Source organism: Marmota flaviventris, chromosome 5 (genome assembly GCF_047511675.1).
Source record: "Marmota flaviventris isolate mMarFla1 chromosome 5, mMarFla1.hap1, whole genome shotgun sequence".
NCBI lineage: Eukaryota > Metazoa > Chordata > Mammalia > Rodentia > Sciuridae > Marmota > Marmota flaviventris.
In genome coordinates, this window is record NC_092502.1 from 117875250 (window position 1) to 117901700 (window position 26451).

At 35.2% G+C, this 26451-nt stretch overlaps 1 protein-coding gene across 1 annotated transcript in view; it reads right to left on the reverse strand.

Moving 5' to 3' along the window:
- The window catches only part of Zswim6 (zinc finger SWIM-type containing 6), a 200800-nt gene that overhangs the window by 44567 nt on the left and 129782 nt on the right, over positions 1-26451 (reverse strand). Inside the window, exons 3-4 of the mRNA XM_071612575.1 lie at positions 13103-13251; positions 9623-9773 (exon numbers count right to left, since the gene is read on the reverse strand). Coding sequence (XP_071468676.1) covers positions 9623-9773; positions 13103-13251 — 300 coding nt within the window. The remainder of the gene's footprint in view (positions 1-9622; positions 9774-13102; positions 13252-26451) is intronic.

The following is a 26451-nucleotide window of genomic DNA, read 5'->3' on the forward strand; positions in this document are numbered from 1 at the left end:
TGGCTTTCTATTTCAAAAGCTATCTTTGCAACAGAAAACACACAGAGTTGAGTGAGTCAGCCACATTTCACTACTTCTGGTGCTTTGTCACCAGGTCAAATTCTGAGAAAATAGCCCTAAGACCAGTTACAAACTCACTCAAGAGAGTTAATGTCAGAAGGCACCAGTATTTACACCAGAAATTCCTCTTCTTATTTTGACTTTGAAATTTTTAAACAAAACACTGAAACAATATGAAGTAATTATCAGACAAGCTTATAGCAACCTTACAAACTTTCATTTGTTTGCAAATCCTTAAGCATTCTGCCTTGCCCTAAAGTAAATGCCATGTGTCATCCCGACTCGGCTGTGGCCCTCAACATATGAGAAAATTATTTATGTAAATTAAGAGTCATTCTTTGCTAAACCTTCAAGAAGACTGACTATTTAAAAGTCTATTCAAGATAGTGATTATGAAGCATGCATTTTTAATCTCAGAAAAACATTCATGGGCTGGGGATATAGCTCAGTTGGTACCGTGCTTGCACTGTACACATGCACAAGGGCCTGGGTTCATTCACCAGCACCACACACACAGAAAAATAAAGACAGAAAAGAAAAATTTTCATGGAAAGCCTAGCATGTAACAAGGTAAAAGGAGGCTTTTCCAGTCAGATTTCCTTTGGTAGCCGTTTCTTAAGGAAAAATACAGTACTAACTCTTAGGAAGTGGAAAAAGCAGTAAAAGAACTTTGTAGAAATTCTGAGGAAAAAGGGACACATTACACCAATTTGAGATCCACTTAACTACCAATATGAGCTGCTACAAATGGACTCAATGTTAGAGATAGAAAGATAACATAAAACAAAGTAACTGGAAACCACTCTTGGTATAAATATTATTGGCACATTACACATGCAGGGTAACACTAAGGTGTACTACAATGGACCACAGGCATCTTAGTTCCTAACCAAATCTCCATGGTCTATGTTTAGAACAGTTTTACGAAAACACATAGTGGGGAGATCTTCATGTCTAAATTACCCAAATTTGTTACAAATTATCTAACTGTACACCTAAATAATTAGACAATGAGCATCACCCCCTCCAAGATTCTCTAGTTGGCTAGGTAATAGAATCAAATGACCTATAAAGAGCTCCTTTAACCCTAATCATCTACTATTTTCTATTAATACATATCTAAATTTTTTTTCTCTTTATTTCCATTCTTCCCCATCCATGGTACTGAATGGACAATTAAACCCTAACATCTGCAGTCAAAAGGACAGTGGACTGCATTTTACAAGAAGTATTTATTATAGATGTGCTCAGTGTAGAGACTATACATTCTCTCTTTTAGCCAATTTCTGACCCACATTAAAATTATTCTGTCTATGTAAGGATAGGAAGGGTAGCAGAATAAAACAGACACTATGTATATACGTGTCTGTATAACCAATGTGATTCTGCAACCTGTACACTCAGAAAAATGAGAAATTATACCCCATTTGATTCAAATGTATGATATGCAAGATCACTGTATTGTCACGTGCAACTAATAAAAAATTAAATTAAAATTAAAATTAAAAAAAAAAAGAAGCAGCAGAGGAAAAGCCTCCTCTTCCTAACTCCAGAGAAGGGCAGAATCCAGAGGCCTCTGACCCAATAATACAGAGATCTTAGTTTTAAGAGACAGAAAACAGTAGGTCTGCACAGAGAACAAAACCAAGCACCAGTAATGAGGATCCAGCAGCAGACAGCTTTGAGAATAGTGCTGGAGGGAAGGAAAACCTCCTAAGCAACACAACTGACAAAGGCCCTGGATATAGAGAGAGCTCTGAAAAAAAAAAACAAAAAAAAACTAAGACTGCAGAACATACCCCATTCCACAAAACACCAGCCCATGTGCAGGAGTCAGTAGAGCTATAGACTGCTTGGGAGCCACAAGTGGTGGCAACTCTGTTATTTTTATTAGGGCTAGGAATAAAGAAAATGAGCTAAAGATCAGATCCAGCTCCTTATCAAAAAGTATTAGAAAAGTAGATCAAAACTTCACTGGATTCTATCTGTAGCTTGTATTATCTATATTTTTGATAAGTTTACTATGTAATACAACTCTCAATGGCATGTATTTGGCTATACTTCATCAATGTATTGTTTTCTCCAAGAATCTGAAGTTAGAGAGTATCTGCACATGAGTGCAGTTGGGTAACTAAGCTGGACTAGGTAAAGTAAGCCCACTACCAAGACCAGAATGGTGGTACCATGTGTTGGCAGAGAGGCCAGGCAGCTTTTTCAGGCTTATTGGCATCTAGGTGAGCTTTATTTTGCTTCTGCTCTGTGCAAAAAAAAATCACCTAACAGAGAGGTTTCTAACGGTCTTCTGTGTGTGGTTTTAAAAAAAAAATTGGTACATACTAATTTTACAGAAGAGTGAGTTTCTTTGTGGCACATTCACACATGCACATGACAGAATCTGTTCAATTTTATCACTGTTATCAAATTTATCCATTTAAAAAAATTATTTTAGTTGTAGATGGACACAATATCTTTATCTTATTTTTTATGTGGTACTGAGGATAGAACCCAGTGCCTCACACATGCCAGGGAAGCGCTCAACCACTGAGCTACATACAACCCCAGACCCCCAATTTATCAAATTTATCAATTTTCTCAAACTTTAAGATAAGCTGATGATGTCTAGTTGGGTGTTGCATTTTTGAAGTCTTTGAAACCTGGAATAAAATCCCAGCTCAGTCACTACTACCTTAGGCAAGTTTTCCAGCCTTCATTGGCTTTAGTTTTTTTTTTTTTGTAAAATCAGGGATAATAATTAATTGTACCTACCTCACAGAGTTGTTTTAAGAATTACATAAAACAATGCATGCAATTAAGCGCTTAGCATAGTGACTGACAACTAAGTGTTGGCAACTGCGTTACCACTAGTAGCTGGAGAAAAATATGAAATAAAACAAAAATCTAGATCCCGTGATGACTATTTACTCTGTCTCTCTCCTCCCCTTTTAAGTAACAATGAACAACAAGGTTGAATTAAATATCTTAAAGACAGTATTTGTGATAATGAACTCTCAAGTCTGTATACCCTTCCCCATTGGGCTCATCCCTATCTTTATTCACGTTATTCCTTCTTTCTGGAGTATTAGCACTACTTTCCTATAAATCACCTCCAAGGACATCTTGTAAAACCACATTTAGTTCAGTTTGTACAAGTCTTTGTACTAATTTGTAATAAAATTACTCTATCAAGATATTCTCAGTTCATTACAACTGTCCTAATTTACAATGTCTCCTTATGTTTACATCTCTCTAGGCCTTCTTTACTACCAGTACCATCACCAACACTAAACTCAAGTGTTGAATACATCTATTCCTCTGGTCACAGTAAGTGCTTACTACCTACTGATAGTAAATCCTCAATAAGACTTCTGTAAAGTAGGGTAAGAAGGCACCAACAGTGGGACATAGTGGTAAAGCTGTATTGTCCCTGTGCCTAGGGGAAGACAAACTGGTAGATGACAAGCAATCCCTGACATGTAGCTCATTATGAGTACACTTTATACTGCCAGCCATCTGGAAGCTACTAAATCTGTACTGACATCTTTTGCTACAAGGGAGTTCTGGGAATCACTCTTTTCTCCATGGCACTAGCAAAGAGGTAACTCCTTATATGGCAAACCACTTTGGACTGCTTTCTAGTTCTCAAGAGAAACAGTTACTCCTCATTCACTAACCAACAGTAACTTTAAACTATGGTAAGCCCAAGTTTGAATTTACACCACAGAAACTAAGGGGTTCAAAACAGTGGGGTGGGAGGATTAAACTTACTGCTTTTAAAGATGGAACACGGTATTTTCCAAACATCTCTCCATAATTACCTCAAGAGCAAAACCTATAAAACCTTTTTTAACCCCCTCTGGCTGTGCACAAAGATGCTCCCAAATTACTTAAGAGTATAATTTTGAATGTGCCACTTGTATGTTTTCCACCTATTCAAGAATGATATGGATGAGTGTAGGAGAATCACTACTTGTGTTTGGGATAGTGGAAGAGACAACATTCTGGGTCCATGGAACAGGTAATTTTTAGTATTTTGCAATACATGTGTGGCCTCAGGGCAGGCTGAGTTCTCTACTGATGAATATAGTTTGATTCACCCTGATTCCAAGTGCTCTGAGTCTCTGCCCCAGTCTAGTGCCCTGGAACATGATTGCTGTTATTAAATAATAAGTGGTCAAACTAACCTTACAACAAAATTCAAACTAGAAAGAAACATCTTACTATGGCTACTTCAGTTCACACAGAGCTAGGTCCCGAGATAAGAAGGTATGAAAAGAACTCTGAGCACCATCCTATTCTCATGAAATATGTGAGGAGAGCTGAACAACACAGTAAGAGCCTTATGTGGCACTGTCCTCTCCCTATCAAACAGGATTTACATACTAGAAAGCATAGTACATGACTCAGCTCAGGTAAAAAGTTAAGTGTTTTAAAACTTGGAGAAAACCATATTATATAATACTTGAAAATCAAGATTTAAGAATTTTTTCTGTGACAAAATTGTAATTAAGTCTTGTTTAACTGTTTCCTCCAATGACATCCATTTTAATTAGGGTTTAATAGATTGGCAGCCACAACCTATAGTTTTATGAAGCAAAGTAAAATTACAGTCTAGGAAGGCATTTAAGGAAAGAGATCCATCAATGCAGACGAGAGGTTACAATATATCCCCGCATCCCTAAAGAGCCCACAGTAATTAAGTGTGCTGAAGAGACAGTTATTAGGGCTAACAGTAGGTATGTTGCCACCAATCAGCACTGGGTTGTTCTTTGAAATCTAAGAGTTATTTCTGGGATCAGTTTTCTGAAAGATATGCATTATCACTAGATAAAGAGTGCAAAAAAAAAAAAAAAAATAGCGTGCAACTGCAGAGATGTGTTCTACAGCTTCTTCTAACCCACAGTCTCTAACAAATGTGCAACCCCTACACTATAAGGGGGCTTTCTTTCTTAAGACTGTAATACAGAAATTTTCTTACAGCTGGTTATGATACAATATTATTCATCTTGAGAACATTGCCTCATGTATGGGAATATGAATGTCATGTACAGAAAGTAAAATTAATATTTGAAAAACATGTACAAGATAAATGCATCTGCAAACGAGATGCACTGAAGAACAGAATCTTAATAGTATGCATCTGTACCTATTTCATACTACATTACAAAAATCAGGGAGTAAATCACAAAAACTAACTTAGACTCAATGAATATCATAGGCACTGGTATTAGAAAAGAAGAACTGAGAAGAATCAGTCCCTTTGTTAGCAAAGGGATGGGGAAAGAAATGGACCTATGGCTACCACAAATTAAGCCTGAATGTAGTTATCTGAAAGGGGAAAAAAGTTAAAAAACAAATGTGCTATTTTTAAGCTAATTTTGAAATATCAACACCATTAAATTTTCATGTATTATATATAATCATAAAAGTTATGCATCTTGGGGAGAGGAGATTTCTGGTCCAATGGAAAAAAAATTGTAATCTTTTGGCTAAAAATCTGAAGGCCCCAAATCCCTCTGCCAAGAAGCAGAGTTACATGGCGAAGATATTCTCACTAGTACACTTTTCATCAGATGAAGGTCTGCATGTCAGGAATCTTTTTTTTTTTTTTTTTCCTCCTAGTGTATTGGCCACTGCCAGAAATGGACCCATCGACTCCATTGGTGCTAAGGAGTTAAGCATCTGAGATTTAATTTAACAGTTTCAGCTTTATTAAGCTGTCACAGAGCAGCCCCACTTTGATAACAGTAGCTGCTCCAATTATGGCTTGGTTTAGGGTTGACAAGTATAATGATTCATTCGTGGCACATGAGAAGCAATAAAAGGTTGTTTTGCATTACAGCTTTAAAAATGTGGGCACTTTTTTCATTTAATTTGTCACTTAGCTTTTGCTAAGAGGACATTTAAATTGCAGTAAAAGGCAAATGGGGCTTTTAGTTTAAATGTAATCCCCATATTTAAATGATCTGTAATGGTGCAGTGTTGGAGTGGGAACACTATTGTCTCACAGTGGGTCCTGATGGTGACATGTGACATTTGTATTCAGGTCCTGTATTATCCATGTGGCTAAAGGGCTTCCAATTTCATTTCACAGCCAGAAGCCTGCAGAAAACACCAATTAACTTGCAGATCCCATTTGCTGACAAAACTCAGCCTCTTCTCAATGTCTGGCATCTGGCAGTGCTCAGCATTTAATTCCAAAGCAGAGCCTTGAAGCAATGTAAGCCCTGTGTAGGGGCACAAAGTCAAATTCCCCCATTTTATTAAGAAGCAAAAGCCTTTGCTTTTGTAGTCCAGAAGGAACTTTGAGTTAATTTTTTGGTGAATGAACATTAAGATGTGATAGCCATTTTTATTTCTACATGGGATTCTTCACTGAACTTAGATCCCATTAAAATGGAAAGTGACCTCTGCTTGCCATGGGAGTGCACAGGAGAACTTCAGCAATCTAGTAATGATTTTCAGATGGGGTGGGAGCTGAATGCAGGGGGAAAAAAAAAAAACCCAGAAAAACAAAAAACTCTGGGCAAGAATTTGTGATCTTCATCCTGGTCTGAAATCAATCTGGATCTTCATTATGAAGTAGTCCATCAGGGCATGACTAGAATCAGCTGGTAAAAACTTCCACCCAATTACAACTAATACCTTTAATTTAGGGTCAAGATACACATTTTTCAAAACCAACTTGAAAAAGTGATATGTGACTATGGATTACATATAGATACTGCAAATATATTGTAAACAATATATTCAGACAGTATTTTCTTCCTAATGAGTTGTCATTTTACATTTTCTAAGCACCAAAAATTTCTAAATTTTATTCACTCAATGGTAATCCAATAATTTTTCCTTAAATAATACCCTTCATTATAGTTTTTAAATGCTCCTCCTTTCAATCTTTATAAACCAACTAGTCAATTCAACATGTACTTCAGAGTTACAAAACTGAAAAGGGTTTACTTGGAAAAGTAACTCATTCATTTATTTTATAAAAATATAAATATATGTTTGACCAATGCATTACACTTGCATTCTTTAACACCACAATGTGCCTGCAAACAGCATTTCAAATCACGGAAACTATCTACTATAGTTACAGATTGATATACATTTTCACTGGAGGAAAGGCTACTATCATTATTTCAGAAGTACTAAGATTAAATTCTTACAAGATACTTTTTAAAATGCTAGGGAAAAACATTAACAAACATTTAACATTTGGCAAGCAGTAGATGTATATAAAACTAATGTCAAATTCTTTACCAACTTGTTGTATGACATAGATCATAGAATGTCATCTTGTGGGAATCTCCTAATCTCTCTGGACTTCCTCATCTGTAAAATAGTCCATCTCAAAGTCCCCTCCAATTATGATCATGCAGTACCTTCACAGACAACAGCTTCTCTTGGTCTAGACTAGACCTGGGATCGACAAGTTCTCTGAAACTATAAACATATCCTGCATTTCCTACTCACAAAATTAACACAGGCATGGATATAGTGTGCCCAAAATTTCATTTGTGTGAAATTAGACCCCTCTTCTCATCATGCACAAAACTCAATTCAAAGTGGATCAAGGACCTAGGCATTAGACTGGAGACCCTGTGCCTACTAGAAGAAAAAGAAGGCCCAAATCTCCATCATGTCAGCTTACAAACTGTATTCTTCAACAAGACTCTTAAAGCGCAAGAAGTTAAAATCAAGAATCAATCAATGGGATAGTTATCAAACTGAAAAGCTTCTTCACAGCAAAGGAAACAATCAAGATCGTGAACAGAGAAACTACAGAATGGTAGAAAAATCTTTGCCACCGGCACCTCAGACAGAGCATTAATTTCCAGGACACATAAAGAACTCAAAAAGCTAACACCAAAAAAACAAAGAAAAAAGAAAAAGAAAAAGAAAAACCCAAATGACCTAATCAATAAATGGGCAAAGAAACTGAACAGACACTTCAAAGAAGAAATACATTTGCTCAACAAATATATGAAAAAATGTTCAACATCATTAGCAATTAGAGAAATGCGAATTAAAACTATATTGAGGCTGGGGATATGGTAGAGTGCTTGCCTCACCTGCACAAGGCCCTGGGTTCAATCTCCAGCACCACACCAAACAACAACAACAACAACAAACCTATACGAGATTTCATCTCACTCCAGCCAGAACGGCAATTATCAAGAATATAAATAACAACACATGTTGGTGAAGGTGAGGAAATGGTACACACATACATTGCTGGTGGGGCTGCAAATTGTGCAACCACTCTGGAAAGCAGTATGGAGATTCCTTGGAAAACTTGGAAAGGAACCACCATCTGACCCAGTTATCCTACTCCTCAGTATACATCCAAAGGACTTAAAATCAACATACTATAGCGACACAGCTGCATCAATGTTTATAACAGCCCAATTCACAATAGCTAAACTAGGGAAGCAACCTAGGTGTCCTTCAACAGATGAATAAACAAAGAAAATGTGGTACATATACACAATGAAATATTACTTAACCATAAAGAAGAATAAAATTATGGCATTTGCTTGTAAATGAATGGACAGAACTGTAGTGGAGACTATCATGCTAAGTGAAATAAGCCTATCCCAAAAACCAAAGGCCAAATGTTCTCTTTGATATGCAGATGCTGACTCACATGGGCCCTTTGGGGTGGTGGTGGGGTTTCAAGGAATTGGATAGCAGTGAGTGGGGGTGGAGAGGGATGGGAATGGAAAAGATAGTAGAATGAACTGAACATAACCTTCCTATGTTCATATATAATACATGACCAGTGTAACTCCACATCATGTACTACCACAATAACGGGAAGTTATACTCTATGTATGTATGTGTCTAAATACATTCTACTGTCATGTATAACTAAAAAGAACAAATAACAAAAAAAATGTAAAAAAAATTCATTTGTCACACAGATTTCTTAAAAGAAAGACAATCATTACTTCCCTAGCAATGAGCTTTTAGAAACAAGGTTCACCCCAACAAATTCACAGTATCCTCTCAATGAATATGACTATAGGACTTCTCAATTTTTCCAAACATCTGCAATATTTCTATTAACCACCAGAAATTTATGGAACAACAAATTTTAGAGTTTGTTCACCTAATTCTACAGCAGCCAAAAATAAAATAAATATTCAAACCACTTTTGATAATTCCAATGTGGGGAGAAGGGGAAGATAAGACTCCAAATTTTAACTAAATGGAGCACAATATTAATCTAGAAACAAAATCTAATCTAGAAACCAGCTCTATAATGCAAAACAACTTTTAAAATAGTATCACTTTTCCAATATTTTAAGGTAGATTCCTGGGCTTACTTTCTTCGAGATCAAGCAATTACTCCCCACCCCCAAAACTGTGCCAAAGCTGTTTTCTGCAAATTTAAGCCCAAGTCCTCAATCTTTCTATTATTTTAACCATTGTGCACTGGTACAAAGTTCATATATGAGCATCTTTGTCTCAGAAATACTATGACCATGCTATCAAAATATTCAACTGTGGTCTTTATTCATACACAACTCAATAATAACTTGTCAGGAAACATATTTACCCAGTTCATCCCAGAGTTGCCTATATTTGTCAGTCATCGCAGTGCCTTGTTGCCTCCAAAGTGACAGGCGAGGGTCAGCCATGAACTGCTCTGTAATCAAGGTCAACATGCGGGCTCCATTGGAGTCCCTCATCTTCAACATCTCCCGCACCTAGTGGGGAAAACAGATCTTTAGAAAAAGGTTGAAAAAGGTTAAAAAAAAAACCAATCAATTGAAAGAGACAAACCACCAAACCACTTTTCTGTATTTCGTATGTGTGATGCCTTCACACCAGCCCTCTTAAGCAAAAAAAAAAAAAAAAAGAAAAAAGTAAATAAAAACAGATCTCTATCCTAAATTGCAATTTACTCTGAGAAATGATCTTTAATTACTCTAAATGTTTTAGAAACCACATGAGGTAAAGAGTTTTCCTTTCTAATTAAAAAAAAAAAAATTCTTGGTAGGGCTTTATGTATCTGATTAAGGTAAATGATTAACTGTGTTTCATGTCTGGTAGAACTTTTTTTTCCAGGTCCACTTCAAAGTATCTAACCAAATATATTCTGTGTTCAAAATTATATTTCAACAAAATAGGTGACTAGGTAATTTACCCCTTGACAAACAAAGAAAGTGAAATCCAGCACTAGAAATAGCTATCTGAACCTAACAAATATACCAAAACAGCTTTTAGCTAAGTGCATTGCTTCATGGGGATGAATGGAATATCTTTGCTAGCCTACAGAAAAACAACACCAGAACAAAAATGACAAATAGTTTGACAGAGAGCTATGCAAGTCCTTCAGTTTTTAAGATAAATTAATAAATTCAATAAATTCTCTTACTGAAATTTTTAATATAAAGAGCAGCACATATAGTTGTCCCTCAGTATTTATGAGGAATTGGTTTCAGAACCTTCCAAAAGTACCAAACTCTGAGAATGTTCATGGCTTTATTATACAAAATGGCATAGTATTGAATATAACCTATGCATATCTTCCTGTTCGTTTTAAATCATCTTTAGATTACTTATAATCTAAATACCTAATACCTAATATAATGTAAATACTATGTCAATAATTTTTAGATTGTGCTGTTTAGGGAACAATAACAAGAAAAATCTTTATATATTCAGTACAGATACAACCATCATCGGCCATCATGGTGGCCTAGGTACAATTTCAATCTATGGTTGGCTGAATCTGCCAAGGCAGAACCTGTGGATACAAAGACAGTGTACATTCGCTCAGGAACGTTTTTTGCAATCGTAAAAGAAAATAGAGCTATAGATTCAAGAACTCTCTTGCTCTCTCTGAATGATCCACAAAGCAGAATAATACCCACTGACCTCATAAATTAATGATCTCTCAAGCTAGAACCTTGAGCTCTGCCCATTCACTAGTGCTATACTTCCCAAATAAAAGAAAGGAGAAAAGAAACACAAAGTCTCTGCAGGAAAACCTAAATGAATCCCTCCATTCCCCACAGTGTGTACTGCTATGAATTCAACAAATAAGAACCTTAATTGAACATCAGTTGTCGCTACAAGCAAATTATTGGGAGCAAGGTTATAAGCAGTAGGTGGGGGAGAATCTATGTGAAAGTAAAGTGAAGGAGAAAATGGCAGCTTTGCAGTAAAGCAACCCAAATCTAGATCAATAGATCCAGCTTCAGGCCTGGATCTGACAAGCACTGGAACTCCTTCACCAGCTTCAGAATTCGAAGTCGTGTAAAGAACTCAATAGCACCTCTACCCCGAATCACAAACGTTATGCTTCCAGGAGGATCAGTTAGTAATTCTGAAAACTTTATTCCCAATGTGGAAGCACAAAAAAAACATGAACTGGTGAATCCTGGGAGAGAGAAAGGGAGTTACAAGCTATCAGCTTAAGAATTTTATTTATATTTATGCATTCTATTCAATCTTTAAACATCCATGCAAAGGAGGCAAGTTTAGAAACCTCATTTTATAAAATACAAAACCAATCCTCAGAGAAGTAACTTGCCCTAAAAGCAAAGGTAACAGCTAGAATCAGAACTCAGATCTGACTTAATAAAAAAGTTATGTCATTTTCAACATCAGATGTTGCTATTACTTCACATGACATACATAATATGAACATAATGTATAGAGACAAAAATAAACTGATGTACAGAATATATAGGGACAAAAATAAACTGCAGGCCAATCTAATAACACATCTTTCACATGGCTTCCCCTTTGCCATAGTGTACTCTGCTGATATAACATATGAAATATTCCCTGTGTCTAAATATACATTACAATACATTTTATTACATTACCAGTATATAAATGCATTTAATTAATTTATTTTAGTGTACTTTCTGGGTTTGTTTATTTATTTACTTAATTTTGTTCTTTCTTAGTTGTAAAAAGAACTTCATTTTTCTGCTAAATTGCTAACCTATTGCTCAGTTAGCAATAGTAGTGAAATAAATGCTTTACTATCAAACATAGAAATCTAAACTCTCTATTACAAAACTCAAGTACACCTATAGCCTAAAAGTAATAAATTTTCAGCTGATGGCTTTGAGGCATCATGTGAGTTTGAAGTGCCTAAGAATTACTAAAGAATAATTAAATATGTGAGAAATAGTTTTAGGATTAAATGTATTTCATTAATCTAATTCCTGGAAAATTTGCAATCTACAAAGAGCCCCTAGATAAATCTTTAGTAGCAGAATACACTATTTTCTTGCCACCACAAGAACAAAGTGCACCCAAATTCTTCTGAACTTAAAAAGTTTGATCACTGTGAATATCAGAGAAGCTATTTAACAAAAATATCAATGAATATAGATATCTGTTCCTTTAAAACCAATTTTAACACACTATCCATAATGATGGCTATATCCCCTAATGAAAACACATGGTTTAATACTTTAAAATGCTTCATACTACCAAAATTTCTCCATAAAACAACAGACATAGCTTCTGCTCATGAAGAACTTGTGCTGAAGATAATTCTACTTCTTAGGTCTATCAGTTTTGGGTGATCAAAATGAATGCCAGATATCAAAATTTAACACCACTGTCACAAACTTTAGGAGATATGTGACTATTAGTTAATTTTATAGATGAGAAAAACTGATGTAAATAATAAAATCCATGCTTCTAAAATTAGCTTGAAGATGCTAACATTATTAAACAATACATAAGGAACATTTTAAAGGTTGTATTTAAAGTGATGCTTCACTTGAGAAAATTAATTAGAAAAAGAAAAATTTGAAAAGATGGCATTTAGAGAACATTAAAACTATTTATTTAGTTTTCACTACTGGAAGTAGTTTTTTAAAAAAATTACAAAAAGAATTATCATTTTTGAGAGAGACCAAATTAAAGCTTGCATTACAACACAAATGTTTCTAACTTGTTAACTTGGACTTTGTTTTAAAAAGCCTTTATCCTATTATAAACATGATCTTATATAGTTCCTATACATATGTATACTTAGAATTTTTAAAAATATAAATAATCATACCTTTGCAAAGAGCAAATTAAGCTGCTTCCCTGATCCATGGTACCCACCCTGGGAAAGGAACAGTTTAACCTGTTCTTGAACCTGTTCTTCATCTAAGTGCCAGCAGTTTTCATCGTCTATACTAGCACCTGCAGTTGGATCAGGAGCACCTAGAAATAGAAAGAAAAAATAACACATTTGCTCTTCTTTAAGTATTCTGATAACAAACTTGAAAATAATTAAGATTCTCTATTTTGCATACACACTTAAATCCAATCTCCATTTCAATCATACTTATAAACATAAAACTGAAAAACACGCAAAAATCACTATTATTTTCAAGTCTTTCCTGATCTGTGTAAAGTCAAATGTAGATTACTTTAGACCTAAAATAGTTCCATTTTTTTAAGATCTGAGACTTGTCTTTAGAGATGAGTTTACAGGTTTTATATTAAATTAAAAAGTCACAAAAATGTCCTATTGTAAATATGTGATCTTTATAAAGCTCTACTACATGGGACATGATATAAAAATGTTTTTCAAAGATATTAAGAAAACGTAAAATAAGTGAACTCAGCAGACTATTTCACTCTTTACTATGTTAATTCAAGAAGCTGTCACCATTATCTGCTACTGTATAAACTATATGCTGACATAAGTCTTTCGTTGCAGAAAACTGAAGATTAAAAAGGGAAATCAAGCCACATGGGAGCAGGCAGTGCAGCTGTTGTACTAAACCAGGTTGTAGTATCACCTTGCCAAACTGCATAAATATTTTATTGCTGAAGTACACACAAAAGATAACAGCAATATAATAAGCCCTATGTGTGCAGACTACCTCAGAAATCCAAAAGTTACCCAGACATTTAGGTAAAAATTAAGCTTTATTATTTGTTAGTAAAACAAAATGGCATTGTAAGACTTAAGATCTGTAAGAAAGAAAAAAAATGAAATCTAAAAACCTTTCACCTTAGTGTTTTCATCTCCTATCAACCTTTAATAACTACTTTTGTAGGCATGGTTTTACATGACTTTTCTCATCTTTTAATGAGCTAATGTAAACTCAATAGGCCAAGAAAATAATCATTAACATCTGCTTAGAACCAGGTCTATTAGACCCAGTAGAGGAAAGCAGTAGGTCATGAACCTTCCTGAAAAAGCATATATTCAGCCACTCATTCATTCATTCAGCCAGTCAGCATATTTTCTGAGTGCCTGACTCAGGGCCAGCCTGCCTCTCTGCTAAACTTGAGCATAGAATTCCTACTTTTACCCAATTTAGTCTAGTTCAACGGCTGAAAGCCATTGACTTGTCTGACCAAGATCCATAAGAAATACATTTTACATTATGCCTAATATGCTATGTGTCCGTGTACTTACAAGATATTAATTAATCTGAAGGAAAAGTCTGATGGGGAAAAATAGAAATAGCAGAGAGGTTTAGTATTTTCTTTTCAAAAGGCTGTCACAATCTTTTAAACTGATTTCATACCCTATAATTGGTTGCAACCTGCTATTTTACAAACACTGTATGAGATAAATATCAACCAAATATACAATAATAAATGATAACTGCTCAAAGGAAGAAGTCAAGATTCTGAGACCATATAAGAACTCCAACTTGGTCTTGAACTGTTAGGGTAATCATAACTTGAGGGAAAGGCACTGAGCTGAGATTTGCCATAAGTAGGTTAGAAACTCATCAGAAGTTAACTAAAGGTGGAAAAAGGAAGCAACAAGCCTGTATGTGAGACCAAGAAAAGAACCTTAGCCAAGAAGGAACACAACACAATGAATATGTCTCTGTAACCCAAGAGTAAAGGATAAGAAGAGCAACACAAAACAATCCTGGAGCCAGGTGCTCCTATAATCCCAGCAACTCAGAAGGCTGAGACAGGAGGATCGCATATTCAATGTCAGCCTCAGCAACACAGCCAGGCCCTGTTTCGGAAAAAAAAAAAAAAAAAGGATGAGGATGTAGTTCAGTGGTTGAATGCCCACTAGGTTCAATCTCCAGTTTAAAAACAAACAAACAAACAAAAAAAAAAAAACAATCCTGGAAGAGACAGAGGAAGTAGGGCTAGGGCTTGAGAACCTTTGCTGGTAAAGAATTTAGTTTCTTTTTTTTTCCCTGCGAATAATGAATGAGAATTTATTACAAGGTTATCTGAAGTGGAAGAATGAAATACTCTAGATAATAAAACATGTTCTGTCCTGATATGCATCAATTTCAACATTCCTAGCATGAAATATTAATTGTGTAACATAAAAATGAAGGGGAAGATTCTCTGTATACTACAATGGAAAGATAAAATATCAAGGGGAAGAAGAAAAATATACATAATATACCACCTTTTACATAGATAATGAGGCTTTAAAAAGAACATAGTATTAGTGCCTTCTTATATATGCATAACAACTGGGAAGGATATTTAAAATGAGTAACCTAGCTACATGGGGGAAGGAGATTCTTCAATGAGTAGCTTTCATATTTTAAAAATTTTGGAACCATGTGAAATATATTTATGTATCTAAAAATATCACTATCTGAAATATGGAGGATGGATTGGGGAGCAAAATATATAAAAAGAGGATATCATTTTGATAGTTTGCACACAAGATAACAATGGTAACTGGAAAACCAGCAACAAGAACAGAAAAGGAGAATCTGACAGGAACTTAAGAAATAAATGCAACAAGACTTGGGAAGAAACAGATATATAAGGTATGGAAGACTAAAGGGTGGGGACAGACATGGGTTTCTGGATTAAACAATGAGAAAGAATTTTGGACAACTCACTGATAGAGACCACTAGAGAAGGACTAGGTTTGGGGGTGGAAGAAGCAGCCTTTAGGCTATGAGCTGTTTTAGATATGAAATATCTCTGAGTAGTTTGGTTTTAAAATTTGAAATACCTTTCAGACAGTGAAGAAGAGGTGAGAGAGGATTTCAAGCAGGGACCTGGATGTACTAGGGACGTAGTATGAGGTTTTAAAAAGAATCCAGGCCACAACCTTAAAGCCAAAATTTAAAGCCTAGGTAAAAAGATAAGCAAGAAGAGCAAAAGCAACTTGTGGCCTCTTAAGAAGAGCTGCAGAGCTCCTTACATATGGCTCTTCCAGAACTGAGGAGGAAAAGCTGTTCCAAGTAGAAACTGGGCAACCAGAGAGATGTTTAAGCTCCACAGAGCAAGGATTGTAATCTGCCTTGTTCACCACTGCTTCCTACCACCTATGGCTTCTGGGTAAGCAAACACTTGGAAGAAGGAAAAAAAAAAGAGGAAGGAAGGTATGTAAATAGCCTCACCAGAAGGACTCTTACTTGAAAGGTTAAGAACCATTGTAAAATGCATCCTCACATATATTATCTCATTTTCTCCTCACAGAATCCCTAAAAAATAATACTGATCATAACTCTCATTCCAGAGAAGGAAAAAAACATGCTCTGTGTGGTTACAACTTATCCATACCCTCAATGCTAAATCTAGTCTTCTGGTTCTCTCACCCTGCCAAGGAACATATCCTAGAACCCAGAGCAAAAACTGAACCCTGGGGTCACCAAGGTAGGGGCTGTGAACCTTAAATGAAATATAAATTTAAGAAAGGAATATTGTTATGTTTTTGGCATGGTCTTATCTTATAGGAGGCCATAGGACCACGATAATGTGAAGGGTTAACTACTAAGTCTACAAATGTATCCCACAGAGATTCACCCCCCTTTTGATTGTAGGGACACCCTTGCACACACCCCTCTGTACAAAGACAGCTATACATTCTTTACCTAAATATACCAAAAGAGACTTTCCAAATACCAAAACTATAGGGTCTCAACTTTTAAGTTCTTCCCAACATCTTGCTAAAACTCCCCTTGGAAATCTGACACAGGTCTCCTACCTCCTTAGGGTAAACTCTGACTCACTCCTGGTCATCCAAGTCCACTGTTCCTTCTGATGAAATGAACTAAATAAATCCAATTTCAATCCTCATAATGCTTATATCCTCCAACTTTTGTATTTGTTTTCTCCCGCTCTAACAGACTGTGTGGAGAGCTCTGCCCCAGAACTGCTTGGAATAGGGATGACTGTGTGGTGGCATGGAGCTTCAATTCACAACCAACATCACCCACATATTTTAAGTAGATCTGATTCTGAATTGAAGAAAACCCCAGCCTTTTCCTAATGGCCTGAATTGGCAGACTGGTCTACATTCAGATATCTTACCAAAAATATCAAAATACACTTAATTCTTAAATTCTTTTATAGCTAAGAGCAAGAAGAGACAGAAAAGCCAGAAATGACTTCTGATTTGAATTACACAGTGAAGTTATTTCTTAAAATCAGACAGATTTTAAAAGTATTATTATATTTTTAAAAACATGCTAGATTTTGAAATTGCTTTAGTGAACAATTTAACTTACATATATACTGATTCTGGTTGTTCCCTAGGTAGAGAAACATATCTAATAGCAAATGTATAAACACATGAATTATGTCTTCTCACATTTCTGAAAAAAACATTTTTGGTTTTGGTTTTTATTTTTTGGTAAGCTAGTATAGAATTAACTTACTCCTTGAGAGTACTGAGGAAAGAGTTAAGGCATGGGAAAAAGAAATGGCACACAGATAAAATTTCACTGCAGATAATCTACAAAATCTATACACAAGTTGAAAGAATGTGCAGGTTCCTAAGTTTCTATCAGAATTCAGAAGACTTCAGTTCTAGTCACAGTTTAGGAAAACATTCATCTCTAGTAAATTACTTAAGCTCTTCATGTCTCCATTTCCTCAATGCTAAAATTCTATAATTCAGAAATCAAAAAATTAACTAAGCAATAAAAATTAACTGAGCAAAGTACAAAACTTTCTGTAAGAATGTAAGCAAAAATAACTAGTAATTAAATAAAATAGAAATTTACTCTATTATACTTCTCAACATTTTATGAGTAAGATATATGTTCCAGGAAATTAAGTATCTACAACAATAATAATTTTATCCAAAGCATAAACTCATGTGTTCAACTTTAATGCTGAGGTATAACTATTTAAACCCTAATAGTCTTGATTAAGTGCATTAGAGTGTTGTCTAAGCCTTACATAAATTGTAAGATTTGCACCATTTTAATTTTTATTTTTTAATGGCTGTCTATCAAAGACAAAACTCTCATCATTTAACTCAGAAGGGAAAACAAAGAGAATTCAAATATTTCTACATTTGCTATTAGATTGCCCCCCAAGTTGGGCAGGAACCAGAATCTCTTAGCTAGTGTATAAATTAAATGATCCATTTAAAGTGTTTTAAAACCTATCATTTTTCTACCCTTATTTATATTTATAATTATAAATGCTTTAATATTTACAACTTATAATATTAATCTTCATGAGCATTTTATTACCAAAGCTTAATTCTTCAGTTTAAAGCCTTCAGGGAAAGTAAAATTATCTGTTGAAGAAAAAAGTGAAACAGTTTAATTGTCTCATTCACAGACATGGATATGGAAGCTTGATTTATCTCCTACTTTACCTCCTACCTTGGTAAAATGACACCTCAGGACAAGAGCAAAGGAGAATTCATGGATAGGAAGAGCCACTACCTTAGTCTTTGGCTACCCTTGTCTACTTCTTGAGTAGGGTTCTGACTTAATTTTGATTTACTGCAACATCAAAACTCCCTCATCCCAAGAGTTCCCCAAATTAAAAGCATATCAAAACTCCTGAGACACCCTCTGAAAAATAGATGCCTGGGTATGACTTCAGACCTACTGAATCAGAATCTTTGCTGGAATAAAAATGCCGGAGGGGAGAAGACAAAGATTTTACATTTGGAGAGAATGTTAAGTATGGTGCCGGGGCCATCACAAAGATACCTCTTCAGTGTACAGAATGTAAGACATACATAATAAGACAATTATCTCATGCCATGGTTCCCTTGAAGCATTAGACAACACCAAATCATTCTGCACATTTTAACCTGAGCCACAAAGACAGGTTCACAATGGGCTTAAATTATGTTTGGTACATGGAGTTACCCACAGTGTTGAGTTTTAATGTGTGTATATTGGGGGGAGGGGTGTGTCTTTCTCTTCCTCTGCTGGAGAACAAATTTAAATGTGAGAAAGTGAAAGGCTTTAGCTTATACAGTTCACATCTTCATCCTATCTGCTTCCCTAACACTATTGTCCAAATCATGCTTTTAACCATTAATACTTTCTAAAGATGTTCCTTTTTGTTGAAATTGTCAAGTTTAGTGTATTTAGGCAGAATACAGAAGCAGATGTCTATACTGCAGAGGTAATTAATTCAGTCTCTTTTGGGGAACCTATAGAAGAATGCTGTCTCCTACAGTTTTAGTTCCTGCTGTTAGAGCTAGAAAACATTTAAGTCTGTGGCTTGCAGAGGCACTGGTACACCTGTCCTACAAGCTAAAGGCAATTGCACTAAGAAGAAAAAGGCAAGACAGCAAACTTTAGTGATTCAGACTCAAACAGAAGTCTTTCTTTAGAGCAGAGAGGTGAGAAACTAGAAGGTTGCCCAAAAAAAAAATAAATAAATAAATAAAAGAAAACACACCCTTTAGAAAAAGATTTAAATGTTACCCTTCATTAAATGCTCATTTCAAGTAGTGACTGACTAATGCCTTCATTTCAATTTACAATTTTGTTGTAAGTTGACCTTTCATCACCTCTGTCCTCTACGGTCAGTCCATGTAATCCTACTGCCATGATAGATGTGATGTCCTCCTCAGGAGCTGTTAGAGGGCAAGCCTGCTTTCTTAATTGTGAGGGCTAATGGCAGAGAAAGCCCTGGCATACACCACGTTCTGCTCCCGCAACAAACCACCTTCCTTTCAGCTAAATGCCAAGGAAGTAAATAAGCAGCACAGCCATCAGCATATATCTCAGGGAACCCAAATAGACCTGTCAGGGTTTATGGCCCCTCCTCTATTATTTTCCTCTCTTCTGACTTTATTACTCATCCCTTATTATCATTTAATTTACTTCAGGAGTTCAATAGTATACTTATTCACGTAAAGAAATAATCATGTATTTTATATGGATAAAAAGCAATAAAGTATTTGCAGATTCTCCAATGCTCATTAAAAAAATGCAGAGTATAAACAGTGCATATCAAATAAGTCATTTCCCATTACTTATCTAATGAATGTATTAACAATTACTTAGTACACAAATACAAATACCTAAATGCAAAGTTCTTAGAAAAAGTCCTATGTGTCACAAATTTAACTTCAGATTTATTACTATGTTTGCAAGCTTTCAGAACAGTTTGCTCAGGGGCTGGAGTTGTAGCTCTGTAGGAGAGTGCTTGCCTAGCATGTGTGAGGCACTGGGTTCAATTCTTAGCACCACATATAAATTAATAAAATAAAGGTCCATCAACAACTAAAAAATGTTAAAAAAAAGAACAATTTTATCATTTTAAAAGACACCTGTAAAAACTGGTTCACAAAATATTTTCCTCAACTATTTACTACAGCCCTTGAAGGCTCATGCTGCCGTTCTGCAACAGTGGTGATGATAGCAACCACTATTTACTCCTTTAACCCTTGTGACCTTAAATGAAATCATACTCTTTATTGTGCACATTTTACAATTTAAAAAAACAAACTGAGGCATGAAGAGATTCAGTTACTTGGCCCCAGTAACAAAGCTTATAAGCAAAGAAGCCAGTATTTTAACTTACGTTGTCTAACCTCAAAATTAGAACTCTTAAACACTGAACAATCCCAGTGGGAGATAATAAACTCATCCAGCCAGATGAGTTAAAAAGAAAGACTTAGGAGTCAGTTAAAGAAGAGGAGATGGAGGAGGAAACTTGACTATAGCATTATGAGGTGGTGTCAGAGATGACTACAGAGTGTGAGGCAAGGTAAGATTTGGAAGTGAAAAGAGAAAGGATGAAGGATACTGGGCTAAAAGTTAACTTGGCTGTCTCTGTGTCACCCTAGCAAATCCCTCATGAGCTACAAATGTATGATTCCTCCAAATTAAGAGACATAAGTTTTAAGACCACTTCTTTGCTAGAGTAAAATGAAAAAACTTCATGTGAAGGAAATAAAGTAATATCACCTGTATGTGATTCTAGATCCAAAGCTTTTTTTAAACAAATATTTAAGTCATTACAGAAACATCAAGCTTTAGTTATAACGTAAGGATAAAACAAATGATTTATGAAGAAAAATTTGACAATAATTACAAAATTCAAAATGCTATGTCATTTTTTCCTGGTATTTCTAGTATTTCTACGACTGAGACTAAAATTTTTTTTTTTTTAAAAAACTGCACAAATTTACACACAAAGCAAGGGATGGTCACAACAACTTTGTATGTAGTAGAGAAAAAAATGAAAATAACCACCTTAAGGTGATTCAGCAGGTTAATGATTAAATGCATCCAAACTATGGAATACTACACAACATTTAGAACAGGAATAGACATATTTGTACTAAATAAATATTAATGATATATTTAGAGAAAAAGACATACTGCAAACACAAACTGTTTTTAAAGTGTATTTAAGTGTGTGCTTTCATGTCTGTGCATATGTGCTCAAGAAGAAAAAATGTCTTAAAAGATATATGCCACGTGTCTGTAGTGGCTGCCTTATCAGAATAAGGGCTTGCTAGAGTCTAAGGGTGCTGTTGTGAGGGGAAGCTAATAAAGGCTTGCCTTTTTATCTTCACATACATCTACAATAAACTTTCCCAATGCACATTCTTATTTTTTTAAATTTTTCTTTGTTTCACACTGCTGCACTTTAAGATAGAGAGCTACTTTAATTCTACAGAATAAATTTACTAATTATTGTGACCACCAGATCATACCTTTGTTTCACCAACTGTCAACACCAGAATGATCTATAATAAAAAGGATATGCTACTAATAATCAAATTATCTCCCTAGGAAACTTGAAAGAACTGGTTGCTAATGTAAGCTCAATTACAATGAACACAACCATCCACTGGGAAATAAAAGGAAGAGAGATGTGACACAAGGCCTGCATCAAATGACTCCAACTGTCACTCACTGATAGATCTGGAACATATATATATGTTATTATATCCTTAAAGAATAAATCTCCAAGTTCCTACTAGGAACAAGACAGAATAAAAAATGACAGTGTTACTTTGTGTTTAACAAATACGAATTCTTATTATGTCTTAAGTATTATGCATAGGGAGGCTACCAAGATACACAGGTCAGAGTGTCAGCCCCTATAAAGCTTCATTATTTTCAAATGAAAATTAAGAGCTTAAGTAATAAAGAGGGGACTGCTGAGTGTATTTGCTTGCTAATATCTAGGAGAGCTTAAACAGACCGATATGTTAGATGGCTGGGACACAAAAGCAACTGGAGGCTAAGTTAAGAGGACAGGCAGGCACAAACAGATGCATGGTCTCAGTTTTATAAGAACCATGCTCAAATTGAAATGGAAAAATAACACACAAATGTATATCTCGGTGAAACTACAGGAGTGCACTTTGGCAGTCTGGCTACTACTATGTCTTTGCCAATATACCCCCATCCAAAAAAAAAAAATTTTTTTGGAAGAGATCTAGATGTCAACCCTCATCTGACATGTGAATAAAATAAATACCCTTTACATCTGGCTAAGATAGTACCTTGGGGTAGATAGCATGGAAGTGAGAGATAAGTCTTGCCTACTTTTGGAATTAGCCCAGGTCCTCTGAATGAAAGGGTCACTAAATGACCCTCCTCCCTCTCTAAGTCAAGGTCAGTACCACTGGTTTCCCTCAGTATATTCCTTTGTTGTAGTCTGCCCAATTCAAACTAGCTCATAGTGAGGTCAATAAAAGAAAAAAAGCACAAGACAGAAAGTAGAAGAGGAAGAAATGTGTACCAAAAAATCTAGGGAAAGCAAGTTGATCTCCAAATTACCCATTTCCTCAAATGGCTTCTGCTCTCAACTATGATATGAATACTTTCAGGTAAGCTTGGTTATCTTTTAAAATTATTATCATTATACATTCCTATATCACATCATTAAAAATTTCCAACACTGTTATAAAAGATTATGAGCATTTAAACATAAGAAAAAAATTAGTCCTACTGAGAGTTACACAGGTAATACATATTGAACACAACACTGGACTACAGGACTCCAAATTTCAAGTTCAATAGTCTGTCCCCATTTCACAGTTTACCAGTCTACAATTACATCTCCTTTAGTAAGAACAACAAAGGACCACAAGAGTCCAAATGGAAATAACATGAGTGGAGTTAGTGCTATCTCTAAATAAGTACTTAGCAAAGACATCATCTTCTCTTTCAAGAATATAGAAGGTGAAAAGTTTATTAGAATATAAAGCCAAGAGCAAATAATTTTGCTTTAAAAATACCAAACTGGCAATCTCCCTGGTGGGCTATTAACATTAACTATCTCACAACCACTTTTAGCATACAGTATTTAATTTTATAATAAAACTGAGGGAAATTTTAGGAAAACACAATGAAACATAAAAAGCTCTACTGACAAGGACTGAAATATTAAAATAACTAAGTCCACATTCCAACTTACTTTCTTTTTTATTGGGTGGTGGGGGTTACCAGGGATTGAACTCAGGGGCACTCAACCACTGAGCCACATCCCAGCCTTATTCTGTATTTTATTTAGAGACAGGTTCTCACTGAGTTGCTTAGTGCCTTGCCATTGCTGAGACTGGCTTTGAACTCTCGATCCTCCTGCCTCAATCTCCGGAGCTAACGGGATTACAGGCACTCACCACTGCGCCCAGCTTCCAACTTACTTTGACTGAAGCTGTTACTATGAATAAATGACTATGTACAAAAACCATTACAATTATAAATTTGCAATACCTAGTTCATAAGAAATTTGTGAGAAACAATGTGCATGAAATAAATAACTAAAATAATCAAGTCTAAATCCTATTTTAACCATATTTATCTAGCAAGGTAAAAGTGAGGGTTTTCTTTGGAGAAAAATGAAATCCTCCTAATATTCATATTCAAGGCATTTTTCTCAAAGGAAAAATATACCCACAACACCATACAAGAAAGCACTAGTTTAAAAACAGAAAGCTTTTGTACAGATGTTTGGAGGCAGGTGAGACTATGTAGTCAAATAACTATAAAACATGTTTAATCCCACCCCTTATGAAGTCATTAATCTAACAGTTAAAGTAAGACCCTCCAGGGAGCAGATTTCCCATTTCATCACTTAAGGTCACAGCCTGCTTTCTACCTCTCTTCTTTTTTACCACTTGTCACACAAGAATAGAAGGCAATAAGGCAGTTTGTGTAATTGGCCCATTTCCAGGCTAGAAGCAAATCTGATGATAAATTAAGTGGAGAAAAAGCTGGTAGTATAAACTGCTCAAGTTCACTGCTCTCATGAAGTTGTTTTCATACCAAAGTTATCTGAAAATCACATTGAATCTAATGCTAACCTGCATTGTCCTTGATATTCCCTTGAACATTTTTTCCAATTTTAGAAACCCTGAAAGCAATGTCAAATGAACACATTCTTACATATAACTTTAGTTAATATTGTTTCATTAGTCCCAATATTTCAACATGGAAATGCATTTTAAAATCTTTTAGAAAAGAAACTTTGGGGCCACAATCCTTCAAAACAAGCAAGACAAATGCAATAAGCATCTAATTATTGATTTAGACCTTTGGTTAAACTAAAACTTAAGACAACAAAGTGACCCTAATGGATTATATGAACTAAGAATAAAAGGAAAAACAGAAAAAAGAGAATGCATAAAAGTCTAAAGAAATGATATATCCTATTCTACCTCCACTGAGCAATTTAATAAGAAGCCACAAATAGGCTCCTGAGAAATCTCAGGGATGACTGTTAGCTGGTCTGAATTTTCACAAGGCAGCAAGATTTGAGACAGGGAAAAAGCCTACTTGAAAAGTCCTTGAAAGCATGTGCTTTCAGGGGGTTGAAGGTACTTCTGTAGCAGAGTTGTTTACACTTCTGTTATTTAACATTGGCAGATTCTATCAAGTAAAATGCTTTACACACCTTATGATAGCTACTCTAATAAAGCCTAGACTGATATGGGGAGCACTAGAAGAAATATGACTGCATGGATTTTCCTCTGACATAAAACCCACATTATCTCACAGTACCGGGAGACCTGTAAAAGAATGTTCACAGCAGCTCTATTCAGAACAAGGCCTGTCCACAGTGGAGAGTGATATTCTCATTCCTATAATACTCTAGAGCTGTGCTGTCTGATATGATAATACTACTAGCCACATGTGGCTACAGAGCACTTGCAGTGTGGCAATAGTATGATTTGAGATATGCTGTTAAATATGAAATAGACATCAGATTTCAGATGTAATATGAAGAAATGTAAATATCTCAATATTTTTGTTAAAACAGTATTTATAAATACTGAGGTTTATTAATAGAATGTGAATCAATATTTTTTGGTATACTGAGCCAAATAAAACAAACTATGAAAATTAATTTAACTTGTTTTTTTTTTTATGTTTTAAATTGTGCCTCCTAGAATATTTCAATCTAGGGCTGGGGTTGTGGCTCAGTGGTAGAGCACTTGCTTCACATGTGTGAGGCACTGGGTTCAATTCTCAGCACCACATATAAATAAATGAAAAAAATGAAGTCCATCAGCAAAAAAATATTTTTAAAAAATATATACATGTGGGTCACATCATATTTCTACTGAACAGAGCTATGCCACATCAATGACAATGAAAGAATTACAGGTATACAAAATAATATGGACAAACTCTACACCTGATTTTGAGTCAGGTATACAGGAATCACACTGAATGGTAAGTTGGAAAAACGTCAAACTAAACCAGTGTTTAATGATGTCAAGAACACCACCACCAAGGGCGTGATTAACATAAAAATCAGGCATGGTTATCAAGGAGAAGAGAAAGGAGCTATGACTGGGAAGGGGCACAAAGAACCCTCTCAGGTGCTGAGAGCCATATACTTCTTGGCTTAGGTTTTTTTGTTAATCTGTCCACTCATGTTTTATGCATTTGTCTGTATTTTATATCTCACAATTGTAAAAGTTTAAAAACATGATCTCAAACTTCTTTCTTTAAGCACTTCTATTTGCTCTATCAAATAATGGCTTTGAGGGAAAAAACTAAGAATAGAGTTGGTGACTTGTCCTACATCTCAAATCTGTAACTAAAGGAAAGTGACAATGTTAAGTTGCTGAGCTGTTTAATCAAGACTGCAATACTTTCTTCAACATATTTTTAAGTATTTAAAAAATTATGTTTGTTGTTCATACATTTTAAAAGCACAAGGAACTGTGCTTTACATTACCGTATTATATGGGAAAAAAGTGGTGGGTATATTTCCAAACAGTTG